At 42.3% G+C, this 20,617-nt stretch overlaps 1 protein-coding gene across 1 annotated transcript in view; it reads left to right on the top strand.

Moving 5' to 3' along the window:
- Positions 1-1,018: 1,018 nt before the first annotated feature.
- AP2B1 (adaptor related protein complex 2 subunit beta 1) overlaps positions 1,019-20,617 on the top strand; it is a 179,822-nt gene continuing 160,223 nt past the window's right edge. Inside the window, exons 1-2 of the mRNA XM_006154420.3 lie at positions 1,019-1,180; positions 15,089-15,148. Coding sequence (XP_006154482.1) covers positions 15,112-15,148 — 37 coding nt within the window. The 5' untranslated portion in view covers positions 1,019-1,180; positions 15,089-15,111. The remainder of the gene's footprint in view (positions 1,181-15,088; positions 15,149-20,617) is intronic.

The following is a 20,617-nucleotide window of genomic DNA, read 5'->3' as shown; positions in this document are numbered from 1 at the left end:
TCTTGGAAGTGGGGGAAGCATGCACATGTGCCTGACATGTTTATCAAGCTGCTTTGTCTGGAACTTGAACCAGAGAGTTGGCCACGTGGGATTCAGCTGCCTTAATCACGGTGCCACTAGCTGTCTCCCAATTCTCGCAGATTTGATAGGCAAAAACGTGAGGAAGAAAAATCCACCCTTTTCCTTTCCATGATCACTCACACCGTGGAATAAACGTTAGGGACAGCTAGTTTCATTGACAGCTAGCTTCATTTACCCTTATCAACCTTGTTCTCCAGGTCCAGATCTTGGATTCCAGGTCTCCGTTTCTGAAAGAAACTTACTTTTGTGTAAGCACACCTATTACATGCTAGGTGCTTTACCGTCGTTATCAAGCTTCACAAGCCGGAGAGAGAGCTACAGCACTGTCCCTATTTTTCTCAGACCACTGTCCGCTAGTCCCAGTGCCAGGGAATAGCCCTGTCTGTCTGCTCCTGAAGCTTCGAGGATAATTAGCCGAAATACTTTTCTTTCACTCTTTCTATGTTTAAGTTTCTCAGAGATTTTCTGGGCGAGGAAACAAATGCAGAGATTATCGGCCTGTTTAAGAAATCCTTTGGTTGGGAACCAGCAGTTAGCGTAATGGCTATGTCGCTGGACTCCCACGTAGTAGACCGCGGTTCGTGTCCCGGACCCGGTGGCTTAAAACTCACGCCGGGCGCGTGTGCGTGCGTGCCCAAGATCCCAAGAGGAGAATGGAGGAGAAGGGATTGCGGCGTGACCATCCCCCCTGGGGGGTGATTTCTCTCTTTCTGTCTCTATGTCTCTCTCTGTCTGTCTGGCGAGCGCACGCGCCCTACAGTGAAAATCTCTCAAAAAAAAAGAAAAAAAAAAGAAATCCTTTGGCGAACCCTATGACTCTCGGAGGCCCGCCTTCCTCAGGCTTTCCTGGCATAGAAACGTTTCTGTCTCCAAGGCGACAGAAATGGCCGTTTTTCTGGTTCCCTTGCGCATTCCGATGACGTCGCGCGGCCCGGTTTTCTGACGTCAGGGTTTCCTGCCCACCATCTTTGTCTCTGGCAAAGTGGGTTTTGCGCAGTGGCTTAGACCTAAAGAAAGAATCGTGAGGGGCAAGAAACCATTACACCACCACCCGGGCTGAGCTCTCTGGCTGCTGTCGCCACCCCCGCCCTAGCCTCCGGTGAGTTCAAGGCGGCTGATTTCGGGGTGTGGCCGTAATTGAGGGGGAGCGAGGGGAAAAAAAATCTTAGGATCGTGACCGTTGAGGATGGAGGGAGCCGTCGGGTGTGACCGTTTTGAGGAAGAGGGTTGGAGAAAGCGTCTTCCCCGCGGTGGTCTGATGGGCTGAGGAGATCCTCGGGTGTGGCCGCAGGTAGTTGAGAGTTTCGGGGGCAAGATGTATTTTGAAGTCCGGGGAAGAGAGGGCCAGAGGTCAGGGGTGTGGCCGGTAGCGGCTGGAGGCTGAGGGCAGACCCTTTCTTCCCCGCTCCACGTAGTCAAGGCTGGGACGTGTCTAGGAGCGGAACAGAGAAAGGACTGCCCCGTAGGTCAGCCCAGCTGGCCGGGTCTCACCCGTCTCCGGTAACTTGAGGTTAATGAGACGCCGCTTTCCGACCTCGTAATGGAGGACCATGTCCTCAGAGTCGACCACCCGGGGAAAGAAGACGAATTCCTGACTCTTGGAAGCAGGGAAGAAAAACCGCCAGAATTGCCTCCATGGGAGAGGAGGAAGCCGAAGGGACTAAATCTTGTCCCTGAAATCCTCCAGCTGCCTCCGGGCTTAGCCGGAATGGTCTGGTTTGGGAAAGGCTGTAGATTAAGCTAGAAGTTAAAAACCCAAAACTGGAATTTCCTGTTATTTCCCTACCTCGTCTCTGAATGCAGAGAATTTATCTTGCGCTGAGCTTTTCTGAGCACACTGCATGTGGGAGGCAGGCTTTTAATGAACTCTCTTGACTACTTCGTTAAGTGTTGTGAATGAAAGTGGATGCTTCATTAGGCTTTTGACTAAAAAAGAAAAAAAACGTTTTTTAACTACCAAACATTGTGGTTTAAAATAAAGTAAAACGCAGTAAACTCTGAAAGGAAGAATGTCTAAGAAAGAAGCTGGTCTCAATCGGGAGCCATTTAAATTATTAATTACCTTCCTGTATACTTCTATTACCTAGCCTCAGGGTACACTTACAAAGTAATAATAGAAAGCAGCAGATGAAGAAGGTGCAGCTGTACAAGAAAACGTGTAACACATTCCAGTGATGACTAAGCCAGGCGGTGAGGTGAGAACTATTTGCAGGTGTCTTTACAGTTGAACCTCCCAGGGAAGCAGAAAGGATAATATAATATAGTCTGCAAACACTCTCATTGAAAGTGGTTGGTGAAATTAATATTTTGTATTAATATTAGGTGCTAAGTAACATTCTGACTGGATTAAGAGATGCAAGGAAGCCCAGTGCTTTCATCTTTTTTTTTTCTTTAAAAGAGCGAGGTTATAGAATATTTTTAGGCACAGATTTAAGCCAAGCTGAGCAAGGAATATATTAGGTAGGACATGTTCTCCTTTCTTTTTTCCTTCCTTCCTTCCTTCCTTCTGGGCTTAGGTTTTCCAGTTTCTTGGTATTTCTGTTAAGAATCCAAAACTTTTGTCCTTCTTTCTGTATAATGTTAACAAATTATTTTGTAGTCTACCAATTTTTTTTAAAGAATTATTTTATTTAACTTTATTTGTTCATTTTAATTTGACCAGAGAGATAGAGAGTGAGAAAGCAAATGCCAGGACCAGGACTCAAACCACGGTCGTCCATGTGGGAATCCAGTGCCCCTAACCACCACACCATCTGCCGGCCCCGTAGTCTACCAAATTTAAGTATAAATTCTAGGTGATTTAAGCTTTTAAGTGTCTCATGAAATTTCACATGAGGTTAATGGTAGCCATAGATGCTATCATCCTTGTATAATTATTGAATAAGTAATTAGAAATGAACTTAGTACCTCTCAGCATCCTAGTAGCAAAAGGAATGACCTTTCTGCCTTATAATTTGGTTACCTTGGCTAGCTTTACACTGTAAGCAGTAAGCTGTGTGAAGGCCAACTTTATGTGAAAAGAAGGCCTTACCAACTCTAATTTAGCTGTCGTTCCCCAGGGAGCCCTTTCAACTAGAGACCCTATTAATTTTTTCCTGACCTTATTCTACCCAAGCTATTAATCTTATTTTGCCTCTTACTTTCTCTTTTTGGGACCAGGTGGTAGGGAAAAGTAGAAGAGGGACTTTCTCAGCCTGTATTTGGTAGAAACTAGGTTATGTTAAATCTAGATATATAATCCTGTTCAGCGAAGCCTTTTCTGAAATGCAGTGACATCACACTCTGGGCTAGGACAAGTAAGAGTGATTATGTGCTTTGATTGTGGCAGCTTTATTGTTTGACAGCATTCCTACACCATACCACAAATCCAGTGACTGTTCCAGTTTGATCTGGTAAAAAGGTAGATCAGAGTCCATCATGGATGTTTATTTCTCCAGCTTTCCTGAAGGAACATTTTTCTCCCCCAAGAGGAGTTTGATTTTTAGGTACTTTCTGAGCTCCATCTTGTCTTTTTTTGTTCGTTTGTTTCTTTTAGTTTTTGTTACAGCATGTGTGTACTCACCAGAGAGAGACAGACAGAGAGGGAAGACGAGAAATCACCCCCAAGGTGGGATTTGCATACTTAAATTCATACTTATGCCCCCAGGGTTTTTTTTTTTTAAGAATTATTTTATTTAACTTTATTTATTATTGTTATTTTCCATTTTGATCAGAGAAAGGCAGAGAAAGAGAGAGGGAAAGTGAGAAAGCAAGTCATCAGTTCCGGGACTGGAACCACAGTCGGCCATGTGGGAGTACAACGCCTTTAACCTGCTGGCCCCAATGCCCCCAGCGTGTTTTTCAAGCCACTGGATAAAAGACTCAAACCACAGTCAGGCATGTGGGATTTAACTGCCACAACCACGCCATCTCGCTGGCCCTTGTCTACTTTTTTTTGTCTTCTAATGCATTTTTCACCATTCTGTATTTTAGCAAAACTAGTAATGTCCATATCTGACATGTGATTAAGTGTATACTTTTGAAGTAAAACTCATAATATTAACCATTTTAAGGCTTTAAGGTGAACAGATGAGTGACATTTAATTCATTCAGTATTGTGAAAACACCATTTCATTTGTTCTTGTTTGGACTTTTTTTCCTTTTTTTGGAGAAGTTTTTGCTATAGGGTGTGTGAACTCACCAGAAAGAAACAGACAGAAAGAAAGAAATCACACCCCAGGGGGAATGGCCATGCCGCAGTCCTTTCTCTTCCATTCTCCTCTTGGGATCTTGGGCATGCATGCACACGTGCCTGGCGTGAGTTTAAGCCACTGGGTCCAGGACTCGAACTGTGGTTGACTACACCAGAGTCCAGCAACAGCCATTACGCCAACTGCTGGTCCCGGACTTTTTTTTTCTTTAAAGAATTATTTTATTTAACTTTGCTTATTTATTTACTTATTTTAATTTGACCAGAGAGGGACAGAGTGAGAGCAAGTGAGAGAGAAAGAGAGAGAGAAAAAGTAAGCTGCTAGGTCCGGGACTCGAACCATGGTCAGCCATGTGGGAGTCCAGCACCCTTAACCACCACACTACTTGCTGGCCCCTGTTTGGACTTTAATAATTTTTTTTTTTTGAGAGGTTTTTGCTGTAGGGCTCATGTGCTCTCCCGAAAGAGAGAGATGGAGAGACAGAAAGTGAGAAATCACCCCCCAGGGTGGATGGCCACGCCGTAATCCCTTCTCTGTTCTCCTCTGGGGATCTTGGGCATGCGCACACACACAAGCCCGACATGAGTTTAAGACACTGGGTCTGGGACTTGAACCTTGGTCAACTGCATGGGAGTCCAGCAACATAGCCATTGTGCCAACTGCTGGTCCTGACTTTCTAATAAATTTTTTCTTGGAGTTTCTTTTGGCTTGAGGCAGGAACTGGCTTTGTTCTATGTTACTCTGCATGTAGATAGGGAATATTTCATTACTGTTGTTTACAGCAGTGTCAGTTAAGAGAGTAATATGTTTTATCTTTTATATTTAGAGCAAGGATTATTTTTTCTTTTTTTTTATTTTTTAGGTTTGGTATAAGGTGTATGCATTCCCCAGAGAGAGAAAGAAAAATCATTCTCCAGGTACATGGCCATACTGCAGTCCCTTCTTCATTCTCCTGTTGGGATTTGTGGCACACACGCACACTTGCTCAGTGTGTTTTTTCAAACCGCTGTGTCTGAGACTCAAACTGAGTAGTCAGCCATGTGGGATCCAGCCATTTTAACCTCCATGTCACTTGCTGGTCCTTTAGACCAAGGATTCTTTTTCCAGTTTACTATAGTATACATGTACTTGCCCCAGAGAGAAATGAGAGAGACAAGGAGGGAGGGAAAGTGAGAAATCACTCCCTGGGTGGATGGCCATGCTACAATCCCTTCATCTCCATTGTGTTCTCAGGATTCTGGGCCTCCATGCACACTTGCCTGGCATATTTTTTAGGTCACCGATTTGCGACTCGAACTGTTACTGGCTGTGGGGGATCCAGCTGCCTTAACTACCATACCACTAATTGACCCTAAAGATTCTTTTTTAAAAAAATAATTAATTTAATTATATTTATTATTTATTTATTTATTTATTTAATTTGACCACAGAGAGACAGAAGCGAAAGTAAGACAGTAAGCCACCAAGTCTGGGACTCGAACCATGGTCGGTCATGTGAGAGTGTCCAGCACCTGCTGGTCCCCAGAGCAAGGATTCCTTTTTTTTTTTTTTTTAAGGAATCATTCATTTATTTAATTTCACTTATTATTATTTTTTTTAGAATTTGACCAGAGAGAGAGAAAGGGAAAGCAAGAAAGCAAGCTGCCAGGTCCAGTACTGGAACCATGGTTGGCCACGTGGGAATCCAGCACCCTACCACCATGCCACCTGCTGACTCCTTAATTTTTTTTTTTTTTTTAATTTTTGCCACAGGATACATGCCTGAGAGAGAAATCACCCCGTCCATGCAGAATGATTATGCCATAATCCCTTCTCCATTTCTTTCCTGTCAGGATTTTGGGCCTGTGTACACATGCCCTTCATGTGTTTTCAAGCTGCTGGGTCTGGGATTTGAATTGCAGTCAACCTTGTAGAATCTAGCTGATTTAACCACTTTGCCACTGGCTGGCCTGGGGTTCTTTTTTTTTTTTTTTCAAGGTAGAGATTTTTTGCTATAGGGCTAGTGTGCTTGCCAGAGAGACAGAAGGCAAGAAATCACCCCCAGGGAGGTGGCCATATCACTATTCCATCTCCTTCATTCTGTTGGTATTTTGGGCATGCACACACTGCACCTGGTCTGAGTTTGAAGTCTTCAGGTTTAGGACTTGAACTACCATAGGCCATGTGGAATCCAGAGACATAACCATTATGCCATGTGTTGGTCCTTTTTTTTTTAAGAATTATTTGATTTTTATTTATCATTATCATTATTATTTTAAATAATTTTTATTTGACTTTATTTATTTTAATTTGTCCAGAGAAGAAGGACAGAGTGAGAGAGAGAAAGTGAGAAAGCAAGCCACCAGGTCCAGGACTTGAACTGCAGTCGGACATGTGGGAGTACAGTGCCTTTAACCACTATGCCACCTGCCAGCCCCCTCGTTATTATTTTTTAATTTGCTATGGGGCATGTGCATTCACCAGAGAGAGAGAGAGAGAGATAGAGAGAGAGAAGGACCAGCAGGTGGTGTGGTTGAGGCACTGAACTCCTTTGTGACCAACTGCAGTTCAAGACCCAGACCTGGAGGCTTGAGAAACCCACAGGGCACGTGTGCATACATGCCCCAAATCCTGAGAATGAAGAGAAGAGATTTCAGTATCTCTATCCCCCCTGGGGTATAGAGATACTCTTTCCAGCAAGCACACCACCCTAAAGCAATAAGAATTTCACTAGAAAAAAAAAAAAGAGACAGAAAGTGAGAAAGCAAGCTACCTGGCTTGGGGCTTGATCTGCAGTTGGCTACACAGAAGTCCAGCACCTTCCCCAATGCCCTGGCCTGGGATTCTTTAAATGTAGAGTCTGCTATGGGCTTCTTAAGATACTTAGCCCTTCTCTTTTCCCTGAAATTTTGTGATAGGATTCCTTATTCTCTAGTTAAAATAATGATACTTAATTCTGTCCATGAACAGGACAGGAATATATTCCTTGACACTGAAATTTGTTAAGGGTGGTAGTGAAATGTTTGGACTGTTAAAAAAAAAATGAGGGAACAGCAGATGGCATAATTTTTATGTTGCTGGACAGCCATGTAGTCAACTGTGGCCTGGACCCAGGGACTTAACATTCGCACTAGTGGGTGTGCATGCATGCCCAAAATCCCGAGAGGAGAATGGAGAAGAAGGGATTGCAGCATGGCTTTTCCCTCCTGGGGGTTGATTTCTCTCTTTCTATCTCTGTCTCTGTCTCTCTGGCAAGTGTACGCGTCCTGTGTCAAAAATATCTATTAAAAAAAAAAAAAAAAAAAGACATGAGGGGCCAGCAGACAATGTGGGGCTTGGGGCCCCGGACTTCCACATGGCTGACTGCGGTTCGAGTCCTGGACCTTGTGGCTTGTTTTCTCACTTTTCTTTCTCCCTCTTTCTTTGGTGAGCACATATGCCCTATACAAAAATTTTAAAATAATAATAAATGATTCTTTTTTAAGGGATCAGCAGTTGGCGTGGTGGTTAAAGCACTGGACATTCCTATATGACCAACCACAGTTTGAGTCCCAGGCCTGGTGGCTTGCTTTCTCACTTTCTCTCTCTCTCTCTCTGTCTTGCTCTGTCTTTCTGCTCAAAATTTTTTAAAAAAAACAAACAAACAAAAAAAAAACGAGTAGGGACCAGCAGTTGGCATAATGGCTGTGTCGCTAGACTCCCATGTAGTCAACCATGGTTCAAGTCCCAGACCTGGTAGTTTAAACTCATGCACGCACCCTATAGGAAATACCTCTCCATAAAAAAAAAGAATGAATAAATAAAATTAAAATGAATAGTTTTTTTTTTCTATCTTTTTTTTTTTTTTGAGAGGTTTTTCACTATAGGGCGCGTGCGCTCGCCAGACAGACAGCGACAGACATAGAGACAGAAAGCGAGAAATCACCCTCCAGGGGGATGGTCACGCCACAATCCCTTCTACTCCATTCTCCTCTCGGGATCTTGGGCACGCACGCACACGTGCCCGGCGTGAGTTCTAAGCCACCGGGTCCGGGACGCGAACTGCGGTCGACTACATGGGAGTCCAGTGACATAGCCATTATGCTAACTGCTGGTTCCCAAAATAAATAATTCTTTAAACAATAGATAATTTCTTTTTTAAAAAAAATTTATTTAATTTTATCTGTAATTATTTTTTAATTTAAGCAGAAAGAGAAAGGGAAAGTGAGAAAGCACTCTGCCATATCCAGGACTCAAACCACAGTCAGTCATGTAGGAATCTAGCACTTTAATCACCACACCACCTGCTGGCCCCACAAATAGTTCTTTAAAAAAATAAAAAAGACAAGGTTAACTTAATGTTTAATGGAGTGTGATGAGATTTCTGTTTAGAATTTCATTTATTTGGGGGCTGGCAGGTGGCATGGAAATTAAGGTGTTGGACTCCCACATGACCAACCGTGGTTTGAGTCCTGGACCTGATGACTTAACTTTCTCACCTTCCCTCCCTCTCTATCTCTCTGGTCAAATTAAAGATAATAATAATTAAATAATTCTTTTTTTTTTTTTTTTTTTGGAGAGGTTTTTTGCTATAGGGCGCGTGCGCTCGCCAGTCAGAGAGAGAGACATAGAGACAGAAAGCGAGAAATCACCCCCCAGAGGGGATGGTCACACCGCAATCCCCTCTTCTCCATCCTCCTCTCGGGATCTGGGGCACGCACGCACATGTGCCCGGCGTGAGTTTTAAGCCACCGGGTCCAGGACACGAACTGCGGTTGACTACGTGGGAGTCCAGCAACATAGTCATTACGCTAACTGCTGGTTCCCATAATTAAATAATTCTTTAAAAAAATAATTTAATATTTTTGGGTTAGCCATTGATGTGGTGCGTAAGGCAGGTGGATCCCACATGGCTGATAGGATTCAAGTTCTGGACCCCGTGGCTTGAAAAATGGGTCCAGACAGCAGTGGCATGGTTGAGACCAGCAAATGGCATAATGGTTACATTGCTAGACTCCCACATAGTCAACCACAGTTTGAGTCCCGGACTCAGTGGCTAAAAATTCATGCAAGGTGAGTGCATGAGTACCCAAGATCCCAAGAGGAGAATGGAGAAGCGATTGTAGTGTGGCCATTCCCCCTAGGGGGTGAGTTCTTGCTTTCTTTTTTTTTAGATTTTTGCTATAGGGTGTGTGCCCTCATGAGAGAGAGAGAAATCATCCCCTGGGGAGGGATGGCCATGCTTCAGTCTCTTCTCCATTCTCCTAGGGATTTTGGGCATGCATGCACATGTGCCCAGCATGATTTTATTTTTATTATTTATTTATTGAAGAGGTTTTTGCTATAGGGCGTGTGTGCTTGCCAGACAGACAGAGAAATAGAAAGCAAGAAATCACCCCCCAGAGGGGATGGCCACGCGGCAATCCCTTCTCCTCCATTCTCCTCTCGAAATCTTGGGCGGGCACGCACATGCGCCTGGTGTGAGTTTAAGCCATCAGGTCCGAGACTCGAACCACGGTCGACTATATGGGAGTCCAACAACATAGCCATTACGCTAACTGCTGGTCCCCTGCCCCGCATGATTTTTTTTGGGGTGGGGGGGAGATTTTCGCTATAGGGTGTGTGTGCTCTCCAGACAGACAGAGAAATAGAAAGCAAGAAATCACCCCCCAGAGGGGATGGCCACGCGGCAATCCCTTCTCCTCCACTCTCCTCTCGGGATCTTGGGCACAAATGCACATGTGCCCGGCGTGAGATTTAAGCCACCGGGTCTGGGATGCGAACTGCGGTCGGCTACGTGGGAGTCCAGCGACATAGCCATTACGCTAACTGCTGGTTACGCCCAGCATGATTTTTCTTTTTAAAGAATTATTTTATTTAACTTCATTTATTTTTATTATCATTATTATTTTCCAGTTTGGTCAGAGAGAGTCAGAGAGAGAGGAAGTGAGAAAGCAAGCCACCAGGTCCGAGACTTGAACTGTGGTCCGCCGTGTGGGAGTCCAGTGCCTTTAACCACCACGCCACTTGCTGGCCCCTCCAGCATGATTTTAAATTTGGATCCTGGACCTGAGTCAGCCATGTGGGATTCAACCTTTTGACATCTATTCCACTCACTGGCCCCATTCCAGGTCTTTTAGTAGAAGAATTTCTTTGTTTATTTGCCCACTTTAGTTTACATGGTAGATGGATTAAATGATTTAAATGATTATGACATTCTTTGAATTTTTGCTAGAAAAGCATTTATTTTTATCTTTTTTTTTTTTTTTTTGAGAGTTTTTTGCTATAGGGCGTGTGCGCTTGCCAGACAGACAGAGAGAGACAGAGAGACAGAAAGCGAGAAATCACCCCCCAGGGGGGATGGCCATGCCGCAATCCCTTCTCCTCTCGGGATCTTGGGCACGCACGCACACGTACCCGGCGTGAGTTTTAAGCCACTGGGTCCAGGACGCGAACCGCAGTGGACTACGTGGGAGTCCAGCGACATAGCCATTACACTAACTGCTGGTTCCCTAGAAAAGCATTTTGAAAACATTGCATGGGTAAGCCTCTGTTAGATTTTTAGAATTTTAACAGATACTATAATTTATTGTATAACATTTATGAGTTTTAGCTCACTTCTTTTTTAAAAAAATTTTTAAATAATTATTTTATTGATTCATTCATTTATTTTAAATTGACCAAAGAGAGACACAGAGAAAGAGAGGGAAAGTGAGAAAGCAAGCCACCAGGTCCAGGACTTGAACCGTGCTCGACCATGTGGGAGTATCCAGCGCCTTAACTACCATGCCATCTGCTGGTCCCAGCTCACTTCTATTTAAATAAAATAATTCAGTGATATTCTGGCATGATCGAGACCAGCAGATGGCATAATGGTTACTTTGCTAGACTCCCACATAGTCAACCACAGTTTGAGTCCTAGACCTGGTGGCTAAAAATTCATGCAGGGCAAGTGTGCATGAGTACCCAATATCCCAAAAGGAGAATGGAGGAGAAGCGATTGTAGTGTGGCTATCCTCCCTAGGGGTGAGTTCTTGCTTTCTGTCTTTCTGTCTCTCCAGTGATTGTACGTTCCCTGTGGCAAAAATATCTCTTCCCTCTTCCCCCCCCCCCCCACCTCTCCCCCCTCCCCCCCCCCCCCCAAATTCTGTTATGACCTAAAGAACTGTTGTGTTAGGGTCAAGACTATAAATAGTAGGTAGCTGGCTGGAAAGAGAGAGAGAGAGCAAGTTCTAATTTCCATTAGATTGTATAAGTAGCATATTTTAGACTTCTATGACTCAGACTTTTTTCATTATGTTATCTAACTTTTTTTTCTTTTCCTTATATTGATTTGTTTGGTGCTTAGGTCTTTTCTCTCATAACCATATTTATATTGTTTGACAAATGTGTTATTGCTCAAGCTTGCCAAATATCACTCATTTTGTATTGACCTGACAGTAACAAGCAGGTAGTAGGATGTCTTGTCCTGAAATTGGTAATATGTATTGTTAATAATAGTAGTAAAGAAGAAGATACTCAGTTTTGAGTACAGAAAGAATATTACTTGAAGTAAGTTGTATTATATTTAAAGGTGGAAGTAAATTGGACAAATTGCTGGAGTTTCTCAAATGGGAAAACATCTCTTATTGTGAAAGATGAGGTTAGCCTGTGCTGTTTTTGTTTTACTTAAAGCTTGTGTCAACTGGATTAAGTCTCCTGGGAATTAGAATAGAAGAGTTAAGGATGATGCTGGGATCCATGTTCTTTTTTAGTTTTATTTTTTGAGAGATTTTGGCTATAGGATGTGTGTGCTCACCGGGGAGACAGAGATAGAATGTGGGAAATTACTCCCAAGGGGAGAGCTCCTCTCTCTTCTCCATTCTCTTGAGATTTAGGGCATATACGCATGATTGTAGCGTGAGTTTCAAGCCTTCAAGTCTAGGACTCAAACCATGATTGACCATGTGGGAGTCCAGCACCATAACCACTATGCCACCTGCTGGCCCCTCTTTCAGGTCTTTGTTTTCATTTTTTTTTTTTTTTTGAGAGGTTTGCTATAGGGCATGTGCGCTCGTTAGAAAGACAGAGAGACAGAGATAGAAAAAGCAAAGTGAGAAATCACGCCCTGGGGGGATTTCCACGCTGCAATCCCTTCTCCTCCCTTCTCCTCTCGGGATCTTGGGCACACAAGCACACATGCCCGGCATGAGTTTAAGCCACCGGGTCCAGGACTACATGGGAGTCCAGCGACATAGCCATTATACCAACTGCTGGTCCCCCCTTTCAGTTTTAACATTAGTTTTAATTCTCTTTTGTACTGACTGATTAAACAAATATCTTAGCAGCTTACCTTGTTTTTTGTTGTAAACAGGTAATATTTATTATTTGGAAATACTTTTGGGCTAAATGTAGATCATTGAAAATAAAATTATTTTTAAAAGAATTCACAAGTTGGGGCTGGCCGGTGGTGTGGTGGTTAAAGACCTGGACTTTTACATGGCGACCTCAGTTTGAGTCCTGGAACTGGTGCCTTGCTTTCTCACTTTCCCGTTCTTTCTCTCTCTCTGGTCAAATTTGAAAAATATTAATAATAAATAAAATAAATTCTAAAAAATTCCTAAGTAATATTTATCTCTCTGGATTTAAAATTTTTTTTTTAAGAATTATCTTCATTTAACTTTATTTATTTATTTAAATTTGACCAGAGAGAGAAGAGTGAGAGTGAGAAAGCAAGCCGCTAGGTCTGAGATTCTAAATGTGGTCAGCCATGTGGGAGTCCAGCACCCTTAACCACCACACCACCTGCTTGTCCTCTGGATGTTTTTGTGAAAGAATATCACTTTTTTTCTTAAATTAGGTTTGTATTTTTTTTTAAATAATTACTTTATTTAACCTTATTTATTTATTTTAATTTGACCAGATTGGGAGAAGGAGAGAGAGAAAGAAAGTGAGAAAGCAAGGCACCAGGTCCAGTACTCAAACTCTGGTCAGTCGTGTGGAAGTCCAGCACCCTTCACCACCCTGCCACCTGCCACTTACCAGCCCTCTGGATTTTTTTGTGAAAGAATATCACTTTTATTATTATTAGTGTTTTTTATTAAGAATTATTTTATTTAACTTTATTTATTTTAATTTGACCAGAGAAGGACAGAGTGAGTGAGAGGGAGAGAGAGAATGTGAGAAAGCAAGCCACGAGGTCCAGGACTCAAAACTGTGGTCAGCCATGTGGGAGTCCAGCGCCCTTAACCACCACAGCACCTTGGGCCCTCTTTTTTTTTTTTTTTGAAGAGGTTTTTGCTATAGGGCGCGTGTGCTCGCCAGAAAGAGAGAGACAGAGAGATAGAAAGCGAGAAATCACCCTCCAGGGGGGATGGTCATGCCGCAATCCCTTCTCCTCCATTCTTCTCTTGGGATCTTGGGCACGCACGCACATGTGCCCGGCATGAGTTTTAAGCCACCGGGTCTGGGGCGCGAACCACAGTTGACTACGTGGGAGTCCAGTGACATAGCCATTGTGCTAACTGCTGGTTCCCAAGGCAAAAGGCTCTTAAGAAAAAAAAGAAAGAGCAAGTGCGAGGGAAAGTGAGAAATCACCTTTTGGGAGTATGGCCGTGCCACAGTTCCTTACCCATTCTCTTAGGCTTTTTTGGGCATACACTCACATATATCCCGTGTGAATTTCAAATCACTAGGTCTGGGATTTGAACCATGGTCAACCTGTGGGATTCTAGTGCTTTTACCACCATGCCACCTGTTGGCCCTTGAATATCACCATATTAATTTAAATTATTTTCTGAAAGAAATGCCTTGTGTTAAAGGGGCATGTAACAATTAATAGTTGGCAGAATTGTTTTCTCTTTTGACCCTGCATTGCTTTAGAATATATGCTTTGGACAGTGACTCTCTTGAGTCAGGAAAGTAATTGTATTTTCTTGAGTGGAAAGTAATGCGGAGATCTTTTAAAACAAGCTTTCATTTAAATGTTTGAGTGACTAATCAAATATCTATTTATAAAAAAGTCTAGCTTTGGCTCTTGGAGACTTTGAGAAGATAACTAGATAAAATCATAAAGCCAAAGCCACAATAGGTCCAGGCTATCCTTCTCCCCCTATTAACTCCTTGAGGCAAGAGTAACATTTGTTTTTTTGGAGAGATTTTTATTATAGGGCACGTGCGCTTGCCAGAGAAATAGAGACAGACAGAAAGTGAGAAACATCCACAGGGAGGATGGCCATGCTGCAATCCCTTCTCCTGGGATTTTGGGCACGCAGCACATGTACCCGGTGTTAAGTGTCAAGCCTCCAAGTCTAGGACTCAAACTGCTGTCGGCCATGTAGGAATCCAGCAATGTAACCTTTATGCCATCTACTGGTTCCAAGAGTAACATTTTAAATTTTCACTGGATCTCTTGAATCACCAGTGGTGGTGTGGTAAGAAAGAAGATACTCTTTTTAAAAAATTTGCTGTAGGGCAAGTGCATTCTCTGGAGAGAGAGAGAGAGAGGGAAAGTGAGAAATCACCTCCAGTGGGGATGACTCAGATTGGCCGCTCTCCACAGATGGCCATGCTATAATCCCTTCTCCTCCATTCTTCTCTCAGGACTTTGGGCATGCCCAGCATGATTTTCAAGCTGTGGCGTTCAGGACTTGAACCCTGTAGTTGGCTGTGTGGGGTCCACCTGCCTTAACCTTCACGCCATCTGCCCCAAAGATATTCATTTTTGGGGACTGGCAAGTGGCGTGGTGGTTAAGATACTCATTTTTGAGTACCGGAATCACTAAATATAAGTGTTAATATTAATTGGATGTTCTTAAAATTAATCAGATACCTTGCTGGCTATATAACCTAGATAAAGGAATTATTTTCTTTTGCTACAGGTGCACATTAAAGATCCACAATCATGACTGACTCCAAGTACTTCACAACCAATAAAAAAGGTACGTATGAGAGTTTAATCTGATCTTTGAGATATTTCAAAAATTGTAGTGTAAGATTGTCCCCAAAAGAATGTTTCTGGTCTTTATAGACATGTATGTCATGGACAGTCTGTTGAGAATCCACTACTTCTATCAGATTTGTGTGTTTTGAGTAAGTTTTAAAAGTATATATTTTTAAATGTTATTTATTTTAAAATTTGCAACAGGACATGTGTTTGCTGGAGAGAGAAGGGTCCTGAGTATGGCCACACCTCAGTCCTTTGTCCTCTATTCTCTTTTCAGAATTTTGGGCACACACACATGTGCCAGTCGCTTGGTTCCAGACTCAACCCTGCAGTGGGCCGTGTGGGATCCAGCTAACTTAACTACCATGCCACCAGCTTGCTTAGAGCATACATTTTTGAAGATAGGGCTGTGATGCTAAATATCACTTTGACTTGAAGATTCTGGTTTAGTAAAGGAAGGGACTCTGCTAGTTGAAATCATCATTGATCTTTTGAAAGATTGACAGATCTGAGAAGGGCAAGAGAGGAAGCTCATTTATTCTCTTAATTTTTATTTGGAATAGCAGGATTTTTTTAAGGCTTATTTTGTTTAACTTTATTATTTATTTATTTAATTTGACTAGAGAGGAAGGGAGAGACAGGGAGGGAGAGAGATAGAGAGAAAGAAAGCAAGCTTCCAGGTCTGAGACTCAAACCACGGTCGACTATGTGGGAGTTCAGTGCCCTTAACCACCACACTACCTGCTGGCCCCAAAATAACAAGTTTTTTTTTTTTTTTTTTTTTTAAGAATTATTTTATTTAACTTTATTTTTTAATTTGTTTAATTTGACCAGAGAGGGGACAGAAAGAAAATGAGAAAGGAAGCCACCAGGTCCAGGATTCGACCATGGTTGGCCATGTGAGAGTCCAGCGTCCTTAACCACCACACCACCTGTCGGCCCTGAAATAACAATTTTATAACAATACAGTTAATGCGGTACAGATATGTAAAGAAGTAAAAATGAACTTTCTCCCCTGTCCTATATCTAATTACATGGGGAACTTGGTATATATCCTCAATCTTATATTTTTATTTTTATTTTTTAGTTTGCCATAGGGCACATGCGCTCTCCAGAGAAATCACTATAGGGGATAGCCATACCTAATTCATTCTCTTGGGGATTTGGGGCATGTAAGCACATGTTCCTGGTATGTTTTCCAAGCTGCTGGGTCGAGGATTTGAATTGTGCAATTGGCCATGTGGAGTCTAGCTGCCTTAACCTTCCTAGCCTTCACTCTTATTTTGTGGATATAAATACATATATTAACATATACTTTTTAAAAAATTTTTTGCTGTAGGGCATGTGCACTTGCCCAGAGAGAGGGAAAGTAAGAAATCATTCCCAAGGGAAGAATGGCCATGCTGAAATCCCTTCTCAGTTCTTCTCTCAAGATCTTGGGCATGCACATCTTGTGAACCCAGCATGATTTTTAAGCTGTTGGGTCTGGGACTTGAACCATGATGTTGGCCACATGGGATCCAGTGCCATTGGCTGGCCCCCATCAATCTTATTTTGTAGATATAAATACATATATTATTATGTACACTTTTTAAAGAATTATTTTATTTAACTTTATTAATTAATTTATTTAAATTTGACCAGAGGGACAGAGTGAGAGCGAGGGTGGCAGGTAGGGGGAGTGAGAAAGCAAGCCGCCAGGTCTGGGGCTCGAACTGCAGTCGACCATGTGGGAGTCCAGCACCTTTCACCACCACACCACCCTACGTAAGATTTTTTTTTTTTTAAGAGGTTTTTGCTATAGGGCATGTGTGCTTGCCAGACAGACAGAGAGAGACAGAGAGATAGAAAACGAGAAATCACCCCCAAGGGGGATGGCCACGCCGCAATTGCTTCTCCTCCATTCTCCTTTTGGGATCTTGGGCACGCACGCACATGTGCCCGGCGTGAGTTTAAGCCACCGGGTCCGGGACACGAACTGCAGTCAACCACGTGGGAGTCCAGCGACATAGCCATTATGCTAACTGCTGGTCCCCCTACATACAATTTTTAAAAACGTTTTATTTATTATTGGGACCTGCAAGTGTTGTTGTTAAAGGCGCTAGACTCCCCCAGTGCTGACTGCGGTTTGAGTCCTGGACCTGGCGGCTTGCTTTCTCTCTCTCTCTCTCTCTCTCATATCTCACTCTGTCCCTCTCTGGTCAAATTAAATAAATAAAGTTAAATAAAATAATTCTTTAAAAAATTATGATTGAGACCTTTGGATAAGGTCTGTAGATTAAATAATTATATGTTAAATTTCCTGATTTTGTCATTATGTTATGGTTATATAAGATAATTTTCTTTTTTCTTGGAAAATACATACTCTAAAATGTATTTAGAGCTAAAAGATATGTTTGCAGTTTACTTTTAAATGATTTAGGAAAAAATATGTAGAGAGAAAGATAAAGCAAATATGGCAAAATCTTAACAGTTGGGGAATCTTGCAACTTTAAGATTTAAATTGTTTTACGACTAGCAGATGGGATGCTGGTTACTTCGCTGGACGTCCACATGTCTGACTGTAGTTTGAATCCTGAACCCAGTGACTTGAAACTCGCGCACGCCCAAAATCCCTAGAGAATGGAGAAGGGATTGCAGCATGGCCGTCCCCCCGGGGATGTGTGTGGAGGGTGATTTCTCTCTTTCTGTCTCTGTCTCTCTGCCTCTCTGTCTCTCAGATGAGCACATGTGCCCTATAGGAAAAATCTCTCTCTTCAAAAAAACGATTTAGGGGGACCAGCAGTTAACGTAATGGCTATGTCGCTGGACTTCCATGTAGTTGACTGCGGTTTGCGTCCCGGACCTAGTGGCTTAAAACTCACACTGGGCATGTGTGCGTGCGTGCCCAAGATCCTGAGAGGAGAACGGAGGAGAAGGGATTCCGGCGTGGCCATCCCCCCTGGGGGGGGGTGATTTCTCGCTTTCTGTCTCTCTGTCTCTCTCTGTCTGTGTGGTGAGCATACGTGCCTTATAGCAAAAAAAAAAAAACTAAAAAAAAAAAATGATTTAGGGACCATCAGTTGGCCTAATGGCTATGTTGCTGGATTCGCACATAGTTGACTGCAGTTTGAGTCCCAGACCTGGTGACTTAAACTCATGCCAGGCACATGTGTGTGCATGCCCAAGATCCCAAAAGGAGCTGGAGGAGAAAGGATTGCAGTGTGGCCATGCCCCCTGGGGGGTGATTTCTTGCTTTCTGTCTGTCTTTCTGGTGAACGCATGCGCCCTATAGCAAAAATAAAAAATAAAAATAAAAAAAAAACAAAAACAAAAACAAAACAAAACTTCTCAAAAATAAAAAAAAAAGATTGAAATTATTTCAAAATAAAAATTACCAAATGTGGAGGAGGGCACACTGCAGTGTCCTGTTGTAAGCAAGGAGCACTAGAACATTTTTCAGAAAGCTCAAACAATCTATTCTATCATTTGAAGTTTTGAAAACAAGTTCTGTTATAATATACTAAACTCTATAGCAAGTTTGATTTATATCAACTATGAGTCAGTGGCTTTCAACCTTAGGTACACAGTAGGATTGCCCAGGGAACTTTATAACAGTACTGACATCTGGGTCCTAACCCCGGATCTCTGAACAGATCTCCTGATATCAGAGATCTGGGTGTGAAGATTTTAAAGCTCCCTAGAGTATTTAATGCGTAGCCAAGATTGAGACCATTGCTAGCTGCTAGCAGTGCTTGGTGGATTTGATAAGGGGTGGGGGTAATGAAAAAAGGTAAGAATTTAATAAAGTTATAAGTATTTGTGAGATGCTTTGTCTCGCTTAGTACCCATCTTTGGCTCTGCCTAAACTTCTTCCTTCCTATCTTTATTACTTAACACCTCACAAAAGCCAGTAGCCCCTTGTCATTTATTTTCAGTATTTTCTAATTTTCTTCTCATTTGGAAATGTATTTATGTATTTGTTTCTTTTGTTAGCATTTTGTGTGCTTTGATGACCAACATGTTGTCTATAATGATGTAAAAGAATGTAATTTAAAAACTCCCCTAACTTCAAATCTTCTCTTATAATGGGTTTTAGTGACCTTTTTTTAATTGGGCATTTATAAAAGCTTAAGACTTGCAGATTGAGTCACTGCTGAAAAATACCACATTTTAAAAAGTGGATAGACTGTTCCTTTTGCTTCCTGCACACCCACCAGGATTGCCACTGGAACATATTCTTTAAATTTATGCTGTTGGAATTGGAATAATTTCAGCCACATCCTGTTTTGATTTTTCATCTCTGGCTGCTATTCACAACTCTGACTTTCTGAAACCCTGCTGTTTGTCCTTTACAGTTCCCAGAAGAAAATGGGAACCCTCAGTGCTAGATTAGGGAGCGGCTGGGTGCCCAGGACTTGATGAAGAGGAATATGATTCTTTAAAGGACATAGCTTTTCTGGCTGTGCTATTTTTGTAGCTGTTGATTAGTGATTTGTCTTGTTGCACTGGATATTGATGAGATGAACTTTTTTAGTTTTTAACTTTTATGTATCTTACCAGCTTCATTCTTCACCTTTAGGGGCTTTAGGCAGATTACATAGTGTGCTGTCCCTGCTGTGTCTATACTGGCAAATGAAGACTAATTAAGAATATCAAGAACAGTCTTGGGGCCAGCAGATGGTGTGGTGGTTAAGGACTCTGTACTCCCACATGGGCAATCATGGTTTAATTCCCAAACCTCACAGCTTGCTTTCTCACATTGCCTCTCTCTCTTTTTCTCGCTCTGTCTCTCTCTGGTCAAATAAAAATAAAAATAAATAAAGTTAAATAAAATAATTCTTAAAAAAAAAAAAACAGTCTTAGGGTGGAAGGAGGAAAAGGAGAATTTAGATGGAAGGTTGAGCTGGGAGTAGCCAACCTCTTTTTCACGAGCTTAGTGATTTTTTCTTTCTTTATTTTCTTTTTAAATCATGAGGGTTGTTACCTTTTATATTTTTGTCTCCAACATTCTGAAAATAGGTGAGCCTGGAGACTGGACTTTAAAATAGTGGTGAAATCCCTAGCATTTTATAGTGTAGGAACTGAACAGTTAATCAGAATTATTTTATTTATTTATAATTACCAGAGGGTGAATGCACTTGCCAGAGAGAGACAGAAAGAAGGAAAAATCACCCCCCTCAATGTTCTCCATCTCATTGGAATTTTGGGCACATGTGCCCAGCGTGTTTTTCTAGCTGTTAGGCCAGGATTCAAACTTTGATCAGCCACGTGGGATATGACTCCCTTTAAACACTAAGTTATGAGGCCAGCCTATCAAGATTATACCTTTTTTTTGGAGAGGTTTTTCTATAGGGCGTGTGTGCTTGCCAGACAGACAGAGAGAGACAGAGAGATAGAAAGCGAGAAATCACCCCTTAGAGGGGGATGACCACGCCGCAATCCCTTCTCCTCCATTCTCCTCTCGGGATCTTGGGCATGCACG

The sequence above is a fragment of the Tupaia chinensis genome, unplaced genomic scaffold (assembly GCF_000334495.1).
Source record: "Tupaia chinensis unplaced genomic scaffold, TupChi_1.0 Scaffold000407_4, whole genome shotgun sequence".
Classification (NCBI taxonomy): domain Eukaryota; kingdom Metazoa; phylum Chordata; class Mammalia; order Scandentia; family Tupaiidae; genus Tupaia; species Tupaia belangeri.
This window is presented reverse-complemented; position numbering and strand designations above follow the sequence as displayed.